The sequence below is a fragment of the Choristoneura fumiferana genome, chromosome 8, assembly GCF_025370935.1.
Source record: "Choristoneura fumiferana chromosome 8, NRCan_CFum_1, whole genome shotgun sequence".
Taxonomy (NCBI): domain Eukaryota; kingdom Metazoa; phylum Arthropoda; class Insecta; order Lepidoptera; family Tortricidae; genus Choristoneura; species Choristoneura fumiferana.
Genome location: NC_133479.1, coordinates 12281543 through 12295594, shown reverse-complemented (window position 1 = coordinate 12295594; position 14052 = coordinate 12281543). Strand labels below are relative to the sequence as shown.

The following is a 14052-nucleotide window of genomic DNA, read 5'->3' as shown; positions in this document are numbered from 1 at the left end:
TCATCTATGTTTAACACACAAAAAACTGTGTACAATCTATCACGACTTGTAGACAATAAGGTAAGAACGTCAAAAGCGACGACAATTGACGCAGTGCTTGCTCAACAGCGAGTAATGTATTCGGAATGGCGGCGGGTCACACGAGTGACACCGCTACCGCTACCCGCCCGTTCATTTGCATTGCGCCGGCGCTGCTCAGTGGATTCCCGGCCACCGACATCAAGCCCGCGAACAAAAAAAAAACGTTTAAAATGTTTCCAACATACCTCGGCACACAATGCAACACGCAGAACCAGATAAAACCGACTAGAGACAAACTTTTAACCACGTTCATGGTAATCGTTATCAAGACACTTTTACGAAGTCCGGTATCTAACTCGTGGGTTATTATTAACTCAACAAATGGACCGTAAATAAAACAAGACGTCGATAATGCAAGAGTTAGTTCATGTTCTTAAATAAACGTCGATAAGAGGAAATTAGCAAAGCGCTACAACATAGATAGTAATGGTCTTATTATTGAAGTCATACGCTTTTATAGTATTCAAGTCCAATGCAATAAATTTAATGTAAACAATTGTGTTGAAGGTTTTTACGCAAACACGTCTTGTCGTCTTTGTTAGCGGTCACCGCGATTAGATTTCTACTGACGCTCTACCGCTCGGTCGAGACTATTTAAATAATTCTTTGGTCAGACAGTGATGGTGTCATACTGTCATCCCATCAATCCATTTGTGTATTCAGTTTGAGCTTATTACCTGTCACATACATTTAAACATACGTAAAACGTTGATTGCTTAATAGAATAGAAGCATAATTTATAATTATTACCGATAAAATGTATAGATTTGACGTCAGTTTAAAACAAATTTCTTTAAGAGTTCGCATTTACATAAATATTACAGCTGGTACAAAATATATAATTTTATTCAGGATGTTTGTAAGCTACAAATAAGTTTGGTTACAACATATAAAAATAGTTTGTGTCGTATTCGGTTATCGCTATTTCGTATGAACTATGCCAAAAGAAAGTAATCTAATATCCTAAAACCCAGCAAAATCTGTCTTTATATACTTAGTAATTATTTAATAGTAGGTTGTACGAAGAACTGCTAAACAAACAAGCGTCAAATCTAAACGAGGTAATGTTGACACACGATCAAAGTGAGGGTACCGATTGCTCGCGGATGTTTTCGACAAGTTTAGGTACTTACACACTGCGCTTTAGAGAAAACAAAAAACAGAATTATTAAAAGTGTATTAAATTTTTAAAACAAATGAAGTACAAACTTTCCCATTCATATTTTTAATTTGCATAACTTTTTTCTAAGCTGGATGTAGCACTAGCACACATTTATCTATATTGGAAACATAGTAAGACAAAAATTGACGATTAATTATTGCTTGAGTCAAGTTAATGTCTGTTTACAAGACTTACAAAGCATATTGACAAAACATAATTTAAAATCGTCTCGTGATCATGGCGCATGCAACTGTGCCGAAATATCGAGCTTCTCTAAAATCAAGGTACGTGTAACAAAACCCGAATTTAAATCATAGAAAATAAAATATTGGATTTCAAAGAATAAGTTAAGAATAAGTTTTTGATAAAAAAATATTTTTTCATAAAAGCTTTTTTATACTGAATGTACTTGTATTATTGTCACCCAAACTACATTTGCATGCCAAATTTGAAGTCTATGCCTTAACCGTTGAAGAGTTCCGTCCTTTGGAGACGATCCTGGCCGGACTACCAGGACGTCGTCACTAGCAGATTATTGTATTGTCACGCAATTTACATAAGTACGAGTATACCAAACAAGTCAATACAACTACTGGAAGTTGGTCGAATTCAACTTGCAACTTTACTTGCTTGCTTGATTACAGACATACAGACAGACAGACAACGGGACAGGTGAAACTAAATAAACCTTGTAAAAAGCAGTCATCACTTTCAGATTATGAGCGATGATAACTTATTATTTCATATGTTAAATATCGTGCTACTAGCTTACTAGCAAAGCTAATTTGCGAATATATTACCTACTAATGACGAACATGGTTGGTCTCAGTTTAACATTTGTTTTAATAAGCAAACTATCATAAAGTTTAATTACTACTCAGCAAAAAAGAAACAAACAAGACCTCACAGATAGCTACAAATCTATCCCGTTACCCGATATTTTATAAATTAGACTCAAAGCTATAGCATCGAAAGCATATTAAAAACTGATATTCAAAAGAAATGCCGTCACATTTGGGCAACTAACGCACATAAATATCGTAATGGTTTCTGGTATCGATAATAAAGGCACTTGTATTCATTATTTAAGTTTATGATTTAAAACTACATAAAAAAACATTAACGCTATAACTTTATGCGTCAGTAATAAAGTGAACGATGTGGCTGATAAACGGTACGTAATAAATTGAAATAAAACCGAAAGTCGGAGCCGGTAGAGTAATAAAGTCGTTTGGGTAATACCAGTATATCATTAGCGCGATAAAGACTGAAGCAATCCTAGGAAGAAATGGATTTGTCGACAAAACGACAAAGTTAAAGCAAGAGCCAATGCCACCTGCGGGATTCAAAAGAATTTTACAATAACTTAACGCCAGAGCACGTCCTTGGACAAATGAGATATGATTAATGAATGTAGCTTGTAAGAAATTGAGACGCACACGACCCGTAAAAAATCCCATTCAACCGCGATGCGCTGTAAAATAACTTGGGTAAACCATTGAACGGCCGGTGGTAACAATAGGTTAATTATATGGCTCACAAATAAATTACCATTGCCATCTTACCATCAATCACGGGTAAGTACAATGTTATAAAAAATAAGGAGTACGAAATTTTGACTGCGGCAAATGCTATCGTATCTTAGGGGAGTTGACGATGAGTCAATACAATCCGGAACTAAGGTTAACGTAGTGACAGAATCATAAAAATAATGTAACCAAAAATATACCTTAAGGATTCACTTGCACCTTTATACGCATACACGTAAGATCAAAACAAACACTCAATTAAATAAGAGATAATTTAAAATATTATTATTTCATGGATAGGGTTAAAAGTGAAATAAATTGTTGTAAACTAGTACCGTCTCCGCACAGAATCCGACTGAGGAATACTGTCTTTATCACCGACAGCCCCGAGTTGCTATAATAGCTTGTTATTGTTATGATAATGCTTATGTTGGAAATAGCCCCGATATCTGTATCGTGCAAGCAATTAAACATACCATCAGCGCATATCGTGTAACAAGCAAACAAGGCGCCCGCTATTACAATATTGGCGCATAATTAAACACCAACGATTATGCTTGTAATCTCGTTTCCTAGAAAGAAACATTAACTGCTATGTTTATAGTATGAATGGCTACGTAAACGGTGTTTAAGGCGGTGCGACTGCACTGATAAAGCTGGCATGCGTTTTAAAACAAACTTCATCTCCGGTATTGAGTGACATCGGTCCCGCTGCATACGTATATCGCTCCCGTCAATTGACAAGTTTCGGATAAGATTTCTTCAGATTAGAATAAGGGCGCTCCCAGTTTGTTTATAGAAGCAATGCCGGTTTGTAGACAGGGTCTCGATTTTTAGGTATAACATCGTATCTATCTTTTTTTTGTTGTTTGAGATTAGCGGCAAGTTTGTGGTTGTAAAATAGAACAGAAATTGGTAATGCTGTAAAATTTTTATAACATCACATTTTTATATTTATCTGATTACATATTAACTATCATCATCTGTGGACTGTAGTTCTCATGCGGACCGGGACCTTCATACTTTCATACACACACAAAGTTTTCATTCATCAAAACGCTTATAGTCAAATTACAATATAATCTTACATACGTAAAAGATAATATGAGACAATTTACAACTTTCAAAAGCACTCGCCAACAGGATAGAATTAAAACAGTTAATTTTAAAACAGCCTTGCTTCGGAAGTGTTTATGGAATGACATCTAGAGTGTACAACCATTTGCCAAAAATAATAGGACAGTCTGAACAACCGAAATTTAAAAAATGTTATTCTACTTTTTACTCGAAAAGGCATTATTATTCAATTCAAGAATATTTAAATGAAAAATGGTAAATTTATACTACTTACCTATAAAATATTTAATAACAAAACATGCATGACGTATTATTGAATGCCTATATGTATTTTACTCATGAGATCTCTGTACTGTACTACCCTTGTTTTGACAAATAAAATGATTGATTGATTGACGTATAAATTTCGAAAAATAGAGTTGTGAGCCCTGTTCGAACCCAAGATCCTCTGTTTGAAAGGTCTTGATAGAAGCTAGCTTTATGTCAGTTCATAAAAAAAAAGAACAATAAAATAATCATTTTTTACAAATTATAAGTAGGTTCTTAATCTGATGCTAAATAATTGACAATATTAAATATTAACAAACATATATCCATCAACAACAAATCCTCGTAACTCAGGAGTCAGCTGGCGGCCGGCGGATCAAAGCCGCTCGCCGTCTAATTGGACTTAATTGATGACCGGCGCGTGCGCTGGTCCCTTTAGCTAAATGGATTTACAGCTGTCCCACGATATTGACGCAGCGATTAGCAATTGGCAGGGTGTAAAAGAAGTTGTTGGGGAGATTAACCAATTGGTGTAGTTAGTACATAGTTCACACAGTTGTCTAGTATGTTGTAGAGCAAAAAAGAATCACGTTAGGGCCCACGGCGCAGACGACGCCCAGTTAACGCGAGATAACAACATTCAAACGGAATTAGTCAGTTTTGTAATAGCTATTTGCGAAACACGCGTTAGCTCTAATCCATACTAATATTATAAATGCGAAAGTGTGTTTGTGTGTTTGTCCGTCTTTCACGCCGTAACGGAGCGACGGTTCGACGTGACATAGGTTAGGCCCGAGAGTGACATAGGCTACTTTTTATCCCGGAAAATGCACAGTTCCCGAGGGAACCGCACGCGATAACCGAATACCACGCGGGCGGAGCCGCGGGCAAAAGCTAGTATATTATAAATTATAAAACGTATCTAGAACGAAACTGAAATAAAAGAAATGGAAATGTCACGCGAAGTAAAAACGCGACCGCGTATATGGCTAAAAAAACATGTTTTCCTAGCTCAGTCTACAACGAAATTAACTGCTAAAAATTTGGTTATTGCATAGACGGTAGTTAAAAAAAATGATTACTTACCTGAAAATAGTAATTTACTAAAATCTAAAAAACACGAAAAAACGTGAGGGCTTTGACAGCGGAAGAGATGAAACAGTGGTGATATCCATTGCGGAACAAAATACATACGAAATGCATTTATTTTTAGCTTTGTGATGAATACAGCGAGTTTTAGATCATGTATAGGATACTAAGGGGCTGTTTCACCATCCACTGATTAGTGTTAAGTGACGGTTAAATGTCATGCCGTCTCCGTCTATTCGAACAAAACAAATAGAGACGGCATCACATTTAACCGTCACTTAACACTAATCAATGGATGGTGAAACAGCCCCTAAATAGAAACGGAGCACGAATCGCAAAATATTAAATGCATTCGTCCATTGTCTAAAATGCGTAACTACTCCGATATCCGGGCTAGACGGAGCGTGTCCATAATTCCCCCCTCGGCCATTGGGGGTACAAATTCGTGATACCGACCGCGGCCTGTTATGGACTGCTGGGCAATAGAACTGTCCGCCGGCTTATAAATGAGCGCGGGACAAAGCTAACGCTATTAAGACGCAGAAATCAGAAGTAACTAATTGGTGGCAGCCGGGTTGGGATCATGTGGCCTTAATAAGTCGAGGTTTGCCTGGAGATTGTGCTCTATGGTTTTTTTTTAATAGAAGCAATTACTTTTAGTTACTCTTGCAGGCGTTTATTTAATTTGCAATGTTTGTATGTCTGTCGGCGGCGGCCGATCGTTAAATCCGCCAGATCACGAAATTCCTAGGCATATCGTGAAATGCCGCCATTTCATGAATTGGCTAAGGGACATCCGCCATATCGTTCAAAACTCACCGTTTAACGATTTGCCTAGTGACGTTTAGGCAGATCATGAAATTCCTAGGCATATCATGAAGCGCCGCCATTTCATGATTTGGCCAGTTTAGGCAGATCATGAAACGCCGGCATATCGGTTCTGGCACTTCGCCGGCCGCTGCCGCGGCACGCTCGTTTCGCTCGCTCGGCTCGTGCGTCGTGATCACAATTAATACTAACCACTCCTCGCTTCGCTCGTCGTACCTAAATTTTTCTATATAAATAAGTAAGATAAATAAAGTATTCACTAGTTAGTGAATACTTTATTTATCAACAAAATACTAACCTCTAAAATACGGGCAGACGTCCATGGTTTTTTCACATTGTGCACATAATACGTTTGATTCACATAAAAAGAACGGAGCTGATGTTCAAAAGCTTCTTTTGCACTTTTATTTTGAATTCAATCACTAGTTTCGGTATAAAGATCATTTTGTTGCGACGCCGACATTTTTCACGCGCTAAACGAACACGACCGGTCAGCTGGTCACGGCCGCCATTGCATACGCAGCGCCACCAGTGGCCAAAAAAGAAACTATTTTACGATGTGCCCGGTATAGAGCCAGGAATATCGACGAATGCGTTGCTCTAATCATCTGCCGTATTATTTCTCAGGCACATCGTGATATGCCTGGCCAACGTTTAGGCATATCATGAAATGGCGGCGTTTCACGATATGCCTAGGAATTTCGTGGTCTGGCGGATTTTACGATCGGCCGCCGACATGTCTAGGTCAAATCATTGAAGACGAATTTCACTCACTTCTGTTGATCGGATTGACTTGAAATTTGGTACGGATGTGTTGTCTGTATGAGAATGCAGATATACTCATCAATAAGTTCGTATTTTTTTTTACACAAAATTGTTTTTTTCGTTAAAGATTAACACGTCTAAATAAGCGCGCAGTATGCGATGTACATATGCAGCTGTAGAAAACAAGTACTTTTTGAAATATTTTGAAGCGTGCACTTTAGAAGTACCTGGTATGTAAACTTTTGCGTGATCTAGTGCATCCTCTATGAAACGCAAATCCAAGTCCTACCCAACCCTTCCAAAAACCTCAAATCAGCCTATCGCAGTACAAATCGACGTCTCAAAACAAATGAACGTTATCATTAACATCTCTCTCAAATTTTCTATTAACCACGGCTCGGAGAACAAAGCGGCTCCCACGGCACATTAAATGACACGGCAAATCTTTAGCAGAAACGTTCCTTTTATGCGCTATGGCCCATTACCCGGCTCATTTGCGGCAAAAGACAAACGTATCGGCGGCGAGCACAAATTTCGCCGATATAATCGGCCTGTAAGACAATGGTTATCGTTGGCGCGATACCCGGCCGATAGAGCTGATGGATGCCGCACGCTCCGGAGATAGCATCTCACTCGTGACGCGGCTCCGGCCAACCTCTGCACCAATTATTATTCAATATCTCCGATACTTGTTTGATTGGTGTGTTCTACTATTGCATTTAAAAGGATTAAATATGTACTCCCGATATCGCAAACAAACGGCGATAATAGGGCATATTAGGAAAAGCTCTGCGCAGGGGGCGACACTAGCACAAACCGAAAAGAAACCGCCATGACAACGTCAGTTCTCTTTATATTTTGTCGCCATGACGGATCATGACCAATGAGTATTAATATCTATAGAAATCATGACATATTTATGAGTAACAAATTAAATGATATTTACATCGATAGTAACGAGCTATATTTCCAAAAATGTAATTGAAATAATATGATATTACGGCATCTTACGGACATTTAAGATACTCAAAAAACATAAACCATAAACATATGGTAGGTGCTAATGCTGCACTCTGACGGGATAAAATTGCAGTAACATTCCCTATTGTTACTACTCCCTAAACATTGGCTAAACATTGGTCAATTTTAACCATCTTTAACCCCTCCGACGTAAGAAGAGGAAGAGTTTGACGCTAATATCAGTCAGTCTGTCTGTGTGCGGTATCGTAACTCTTAAAACGGATGGACCGATTTGAATGCGGTTTTTACGCAAAAAATGACGCGACGCGAGTTTAAAATTGGAAACCACTGCAAATGTGTTAACTTTCCAAGATTTCACTCACAAATACTTACTAACACATTAAGTTACATACGTACAAACTGCTTCCCCGTGTCTATGAAACGACAGACAGCGTTGAGTATAGACATAAGTAAGTTTTAACTCTAGGTTATAAGTAATTTTAGATAGTTTTCTGATTCTTGTTAACTAAATAATAATGAAGTTTATATACTTTTAAACTGCCGTTTTAAAGTTTAAATTTTTGTTTATATTTTAGTGATGACATCCACGTGAAATTAGAATTATTTTACACGGTAAACTATTGACGTAATGAAGAGTAAAATTACCATTCACATGTATTTTAAAATCAGTTAATTTCCACCACTAGAAACTTGTTTTAACTTTATTATTTTGTAAGTATGTTTGCTTGCCGCAATTTTCGTCTCCAGTATAATTTTATTTTCATCGATGGCAGTATTTTTAGAGGCCAGTCAATTTTATATTTTTATTTTCTGAATCAGTGAATACATTGATAGTTGTCTCTGGCAAGCTGCACGAAACTAGTGCGGTACAAAATTCTAATTTCAAATCAAACGTCCCTAAAATTACGGAAAAAAACTATTAAAATTACTTACAATTAACTAACTAACTACTACCTTTTTCTCGCTTTTCCGCTAACTATGCTACTAGATAGCTACAATTTTATCAGTCAGCCAAGTATGGAAGCTTCTATCCAATTCCCCCGGAGCCACAGATTGCTGATACTATTTACAAAGGCACAGTTGATTCGATCTGATTGCCCCCGCGCCCGGTCAAGTGACAATCATATCACGCCGTGGTACCAGTAATTGAATAATGGTTGTATTTGTCAGAAGCGTCGATTAATATATCGGGGTATCGATTATGACAGATGCATTGACTTTCGTCTAAGTAATCAAAGATAGAGATACAGTTGATAAGCAAAAGTAAGTTTTTTTTTAAAAGTCCATTTTGAATATCATCATCGCAGCCTATATATGTCCCACTGCTGGGCACAGGCTTCTCCTAGGAATGAAAGGGCTTGAGCCGTAGTTCCCACGCGGGCCCAGTGCGGATTGGCAATTTACATGCATTTTACATATCTACATACATTACATGTACATTTTTAATAAACTAGAGCTTTTTTACTGATTATACTTCACTTTTGTTGACTGTGCTTGCATCCATATACCAAGTCAATTCGATCAAAAGTGTATGAAAATTAATTTAGACTCAAGATTTGAAGAAGTTGCATTTATGAAAATTGCAAGTTCAAGAATTCAAGATGGAGCTGTCAAATGAAATCTATTTTGTACGAAAATCCGTGTAACAAGTAGCACTGCTACTACAAAGTAAACTATTTTTAATTTCGACTCTACCAGCGCTTGACAAAATACAGTTTACTGTGCACTCAAACATACATACAATTGACATTAATTCAAAAAGATGGGGAGGCTTGATCGTTGCTTTGAGGACACAAGACCAAGTCTTGGTTGATGCTACAAGAATATTAATATTACCAAATACCAATTAGGTAATGAACCAAATATGGACGAATATCTAGTTCACTATATAGCCAATATTCAGGCCAAAACGGTTTATTTCATAAACTTACTAGATAAGTTATCGTAACAAACCGCTATAAAATTAACTGCTTCATTAGCTATTATAATAACAAGTTAACAAAACAAATCGGCTCGTGTATGCTAGTCCGTCATCATAAGTATCAATGACCCCGTGTTTTAGGATTGATTGTTATCTGTTCAGAAGAATTTACTATATTAACAAACACTTGTCGTTTGTCTTTACTTTAGTAGTAGGTACTTCATTTGTTTAAAATATTCGCGTAAAGTTAGTTTTTATGTCACCTGAGTGTACTGTGCACAATTACACAAGTCGCCGTATTTGGCGTTACCAAACTACTATTGTTATCTATTTTGTAGCTGAATTAGTCGAGGGCATCAAATACGTAAGTTTCTTCAATAGGAACCTCTTTTAATTTTCAGTTATGCTTTGTTTTTATTTAGTTTTATTTTTATATCACGGCGATAATATCTAATGCAAACTACCTACGCTTTGCCATTGTTAAGATCAAGCCAAAAACGCCAAAAAATTATAACTGTCTCATTTACTTATTTGTTGATAAAGCAGCTAAAATAATGCATGTTGTGAAGATTTCAAGTGTCATATGTTACAGTTCAACGGACAGACAGGCATGATGGTGGAGCTTAGTAATAGGGTTCCATCAGGGACCTTTTACGTGCGGTATCCTTAAAAATCATACTTTATATTATTAATTAGGTATAAAAAATGTATCTAACGTTTAAACGGTGGACGTCTCGATGTGAAGATCATTCAGCTCGTCGAGCCACCTGCAACAAGCGTGAATGCATTAGATAAGATAGAAATAATGAATGAATGGACACACTCCTACGTAAATATAGATATTTATCGACAGGACAGAGGACGATTATGTCAAACTGGAAAACGACAAGACATGTTAGGGGGGCGTCCATAAACGTCCAAGACGAATTGATTCTAAAAATACACTTTTACAATTTTATAATTTTAAAACCTCACGTAAGAATTACGGGGGAGGAAGTCGAAACAAATCATAACATTCCACTATATATGTGGAGAAGAGGTTTAAAAGTCGCCAAAATTACCTCACGTTGTCACGTTATGCATAAACGCCTAAAAACATTGATGATAGTTTAATAGAATCCGTTTAAATTTTGAGACAAAACTTAACACGTAAAAATTAAAGTTAACAATTCAAATTGTCATTTATTGTTAAAACTTTTAATAAACAGCAAAGTCAACAAAATTACCTACTCAAACTCTACAATTGCGAAAACAATGCAACACTACCACTCATGCCACATTAGAACGATCAATATGTATATCAATAAATACACACAACTAGCAATGATTTCGTGGACCGTCGTTAGTTATCAATGACAGGTTAATCGAACTCGAAACTGGAATAAAAGTAGTCAATGATACAGCAAAATGCGTAGTTTTGATGATACTTGAGAAAATAGGAAAATTTAGCTAATTTCGAAGCGAATTTCGGTGATCATTTTATCTTCGAAATTACTGGGCCTAAAATTTTGAAAAAAAAAACAATTCAAGATGTAGATACCTATATTAATACAGCCTATAAGAAAGGTGTGATTTAAATATGACAGCCGCAAAAAAAAACCTAATTATTAAAAGATTTCATCGTATCGAACCCTGTTCACGCCAGTTCGATCCTCACTGGTCGGACTTTTTAAAATAGTTAAGTCTTATTTAAATAAGTTAGATTTATTCATACTTTAACTTAGTAACATATCGTAAATAACAAAAATGCACTAAGGGTACATTTTTCAAAACTCCTAAAGAATGCAAGATGCTTGCGCGCGCGCACAGAAGTCCGCACACGCCGCGGACACCACGCGGCCCGGAGATTGCAGACCTAATCGCCTTATCTCAGATCTCGCACGACCCCACACTCCTGTTGGCGACGAATTTTTACAAGCTCTGAGTTATGGGGCGCAGGAATTTCAGATCGTATGGCAGGTAGCAGATAGCTTAGGAAATAAGTAGCAAGTATGTAACGACATATACTAGTAAAGCCTATACTTGTTTTGGATACAGGTATTTAACCAAATGTAAACAAACTTCAGTTGTCAGATTTGGTACATTCAAGGATTTTAAACATTTTACTTATCTATCATTGTGATACAAATTATACTAGTGTATTTCAATTCAGAAATGTAAATGTTTAGATGGTTTAATGGGGGAATTTCAATATTTAAGGCACCAAATTAACGTTGTTTTGTTTACATTTAGTTAAATACCTATCCAAACCAAGTGTAAGGAACGTGCAAGGCAATAAAGATGCGAGTCTTAAAATAACCCCTACTGGAAACAGACGAGTCTGTACTGTAATTAAGAAAATGAAATAAGATGTAATTATACACGGAACTTATATATTGTGTGTGTCTTTTGGATCTGCATGTAATGGCATTTCAGAAACATAGAGAAGCTAAAAACAAATTATTGGTAGTATAAAAAATAATGTTGAAGTGGCAATGGGCGGGCCACATCGCTCGAAGAACAGATAACCGTTGAGGTAGAGAAGTCCTCAAGAGGCGACCACGAACCGGAAGACGAGGCGTTGACAGGCGAGGCCAGGTGGACTGTGCCAGGTGGGTAGGCCAGGTGGGAGCACCAGGTGGACTGACGACATCGTGAGAGTTGCGGGAAACCGGTGGATGCAAGTGGCGAGTTGTCGTTCATTGTGGCGTTCTAAGGGGGAGGCCTTTGTTCAGCAGTGGACGTCTTCCGGGTCCGGGTGATGATGATGATGATAAAAAATAATATAATTTGGGAAGTGATGGTAAATATTTTGTAACTGTTAATGAAATACTATAATAATGGTTGCCGGCGACGGCGACTTCGTCTGTAATGATAATGAATGTAATGTAAGTGATGATATCTAATGTAAATAAATAAATAAATTTACGTGGTATCCAAGTCGGGTATGCGCAGCTGTTCAAACCATAAACAAACAGCAAAAGATCAAAGCAACGAACTTACAAGCGTTCACATTTATAATACTAGTAGAATGCCACTCGGTCTCCAAAATAATCGTGAACTTCGATCACGTGAGCGATCGGCCACCGACCGTTCAGCCACCGGCTTTTTTCAATAAACAATATCGAGAGCAGAGGTAATGCTAATTCAATAGCGTAATATCTACGTATCCGACGATAGGGCGATAGTCTACGCCGTGCCGATATGGTTCTGTTCGTGATTTATTTTGGTCGCTCCCATATAAGCACCGTGTACTCCAACAATGGGCCCGGTACGATTTACGACAGACGATTTGGTAGCGATAAAAGATAGTTGCGATCGGCAAGTTGGGAAATAAGAGACAGTCACGGGGACTCGCGGGTGCTAGTTGGAATTAGCTCAGAGCTAGAAATTAGCGCTAGAATAAACACAACGATTTTTTCAACAAAGTTTCTACACCAGTAATCTTTTAGGAATATTATACTCCACTATATAATATGGTACTCTATACGTCTTGTAAGAAAGAGTTACTTTGTCGAGGTAAGGATTAATCCCAAAATTCATAGACCATTTTTTTTTAATAATCATGATTGTAATGTTAACCATATAAACCTATAGCGAATATTTGACGTTTGACGCAATGGTTTAATAAATCGTTTACTCCGGAATGTTACTAACACTGAAAAATGAAGATATTGCTAACTGTAACAAAAAATGCCTACTAGTAGCTAAAAGTTAGGTGATGACTTACAAAACCAGTTTTGCAATATTAGCATATTTTAAATTATTAGTACATTTTGGCTAAACGTCAAGTAGCCAAACAAGTTCAGCTATCTTTTTTTTTTTTCAGTGAACGTAAGTACCTACGTAAATTATTATAAAAGTCTTTACCCTGACGACAGAAATAAATCTAATCTTATATTTTTTCATTACGAGTCTTGCCACGATCTAAATAATATATCCAGATTGCAGCTTCCGTCGAAGTCGATTCTAAAATATCGGCACACATATAAACAAGTCAACTCGCAGATAACTGAATAACGTATGTACGCATAAATTTTAATTAGATACGCTATTTGCAACATATCGGGGATGTGCTAATAAAATTCCTAGAGTGCGACTGGCATTTCAGTGTTTAGTAACATTCGATTCGATTTACTCACGAGATTAGTAATCTAAGACATTTAAGAAAGTTCACATTGCACTGCAAATATAGTGGTAGATAATAATATACTTAGATCTTCTTTAAAGAGCGCCAGGCTACAGCGAACGGTCACGGCCTTTTGCACGTCATCCTTTGTGAAATTTTACAATTATAATATTTATCCACACCGATTTCACACTCTTCTAGTAGGTAGGTATACACCTATTTAGATGATCACTGAGCGCCTCCG

General features: G+C 37.0%; 1 protein-coding gene across 8 annotated transcripts in view; it reads right to left on the bottom strand.

The window, feature by feature from the left end:
• The window catches only part of Ntan1 (N-terminal amidohydrolase 1), a 108157-nt gene that overhangs the window by 11809 nt on the left and 82296 nt on the right, over positions 1-14052 (bottom strand). For 3 of the 8 annotated variants that reach the window (XM_074091271.1, XM_074091272.1, XM_074091270.1), the window contains one exon: positions 10417-10467. The exons of 2 other annotated variants lie outside the window; for them this stretch is intronic. Coding sequence is in view for 2 of the 6 variants with exons in the window: in XM_074091269.1 (XP_073947370.1) it covers positions 267-334 (68 nt within the window). In the remaining 4 variants the exon portion in view is untranslated. Of the gene's footprint in view, positions 1-266; positions 576-2972; positions 3139-10416; positions 10468-14052 lie in introns of those variants that run through there. 3 more of the 8 variants (XM_074091275.1, XM_074091269.1, XM_074091268.1) reach the window with 3 other exon arrangements.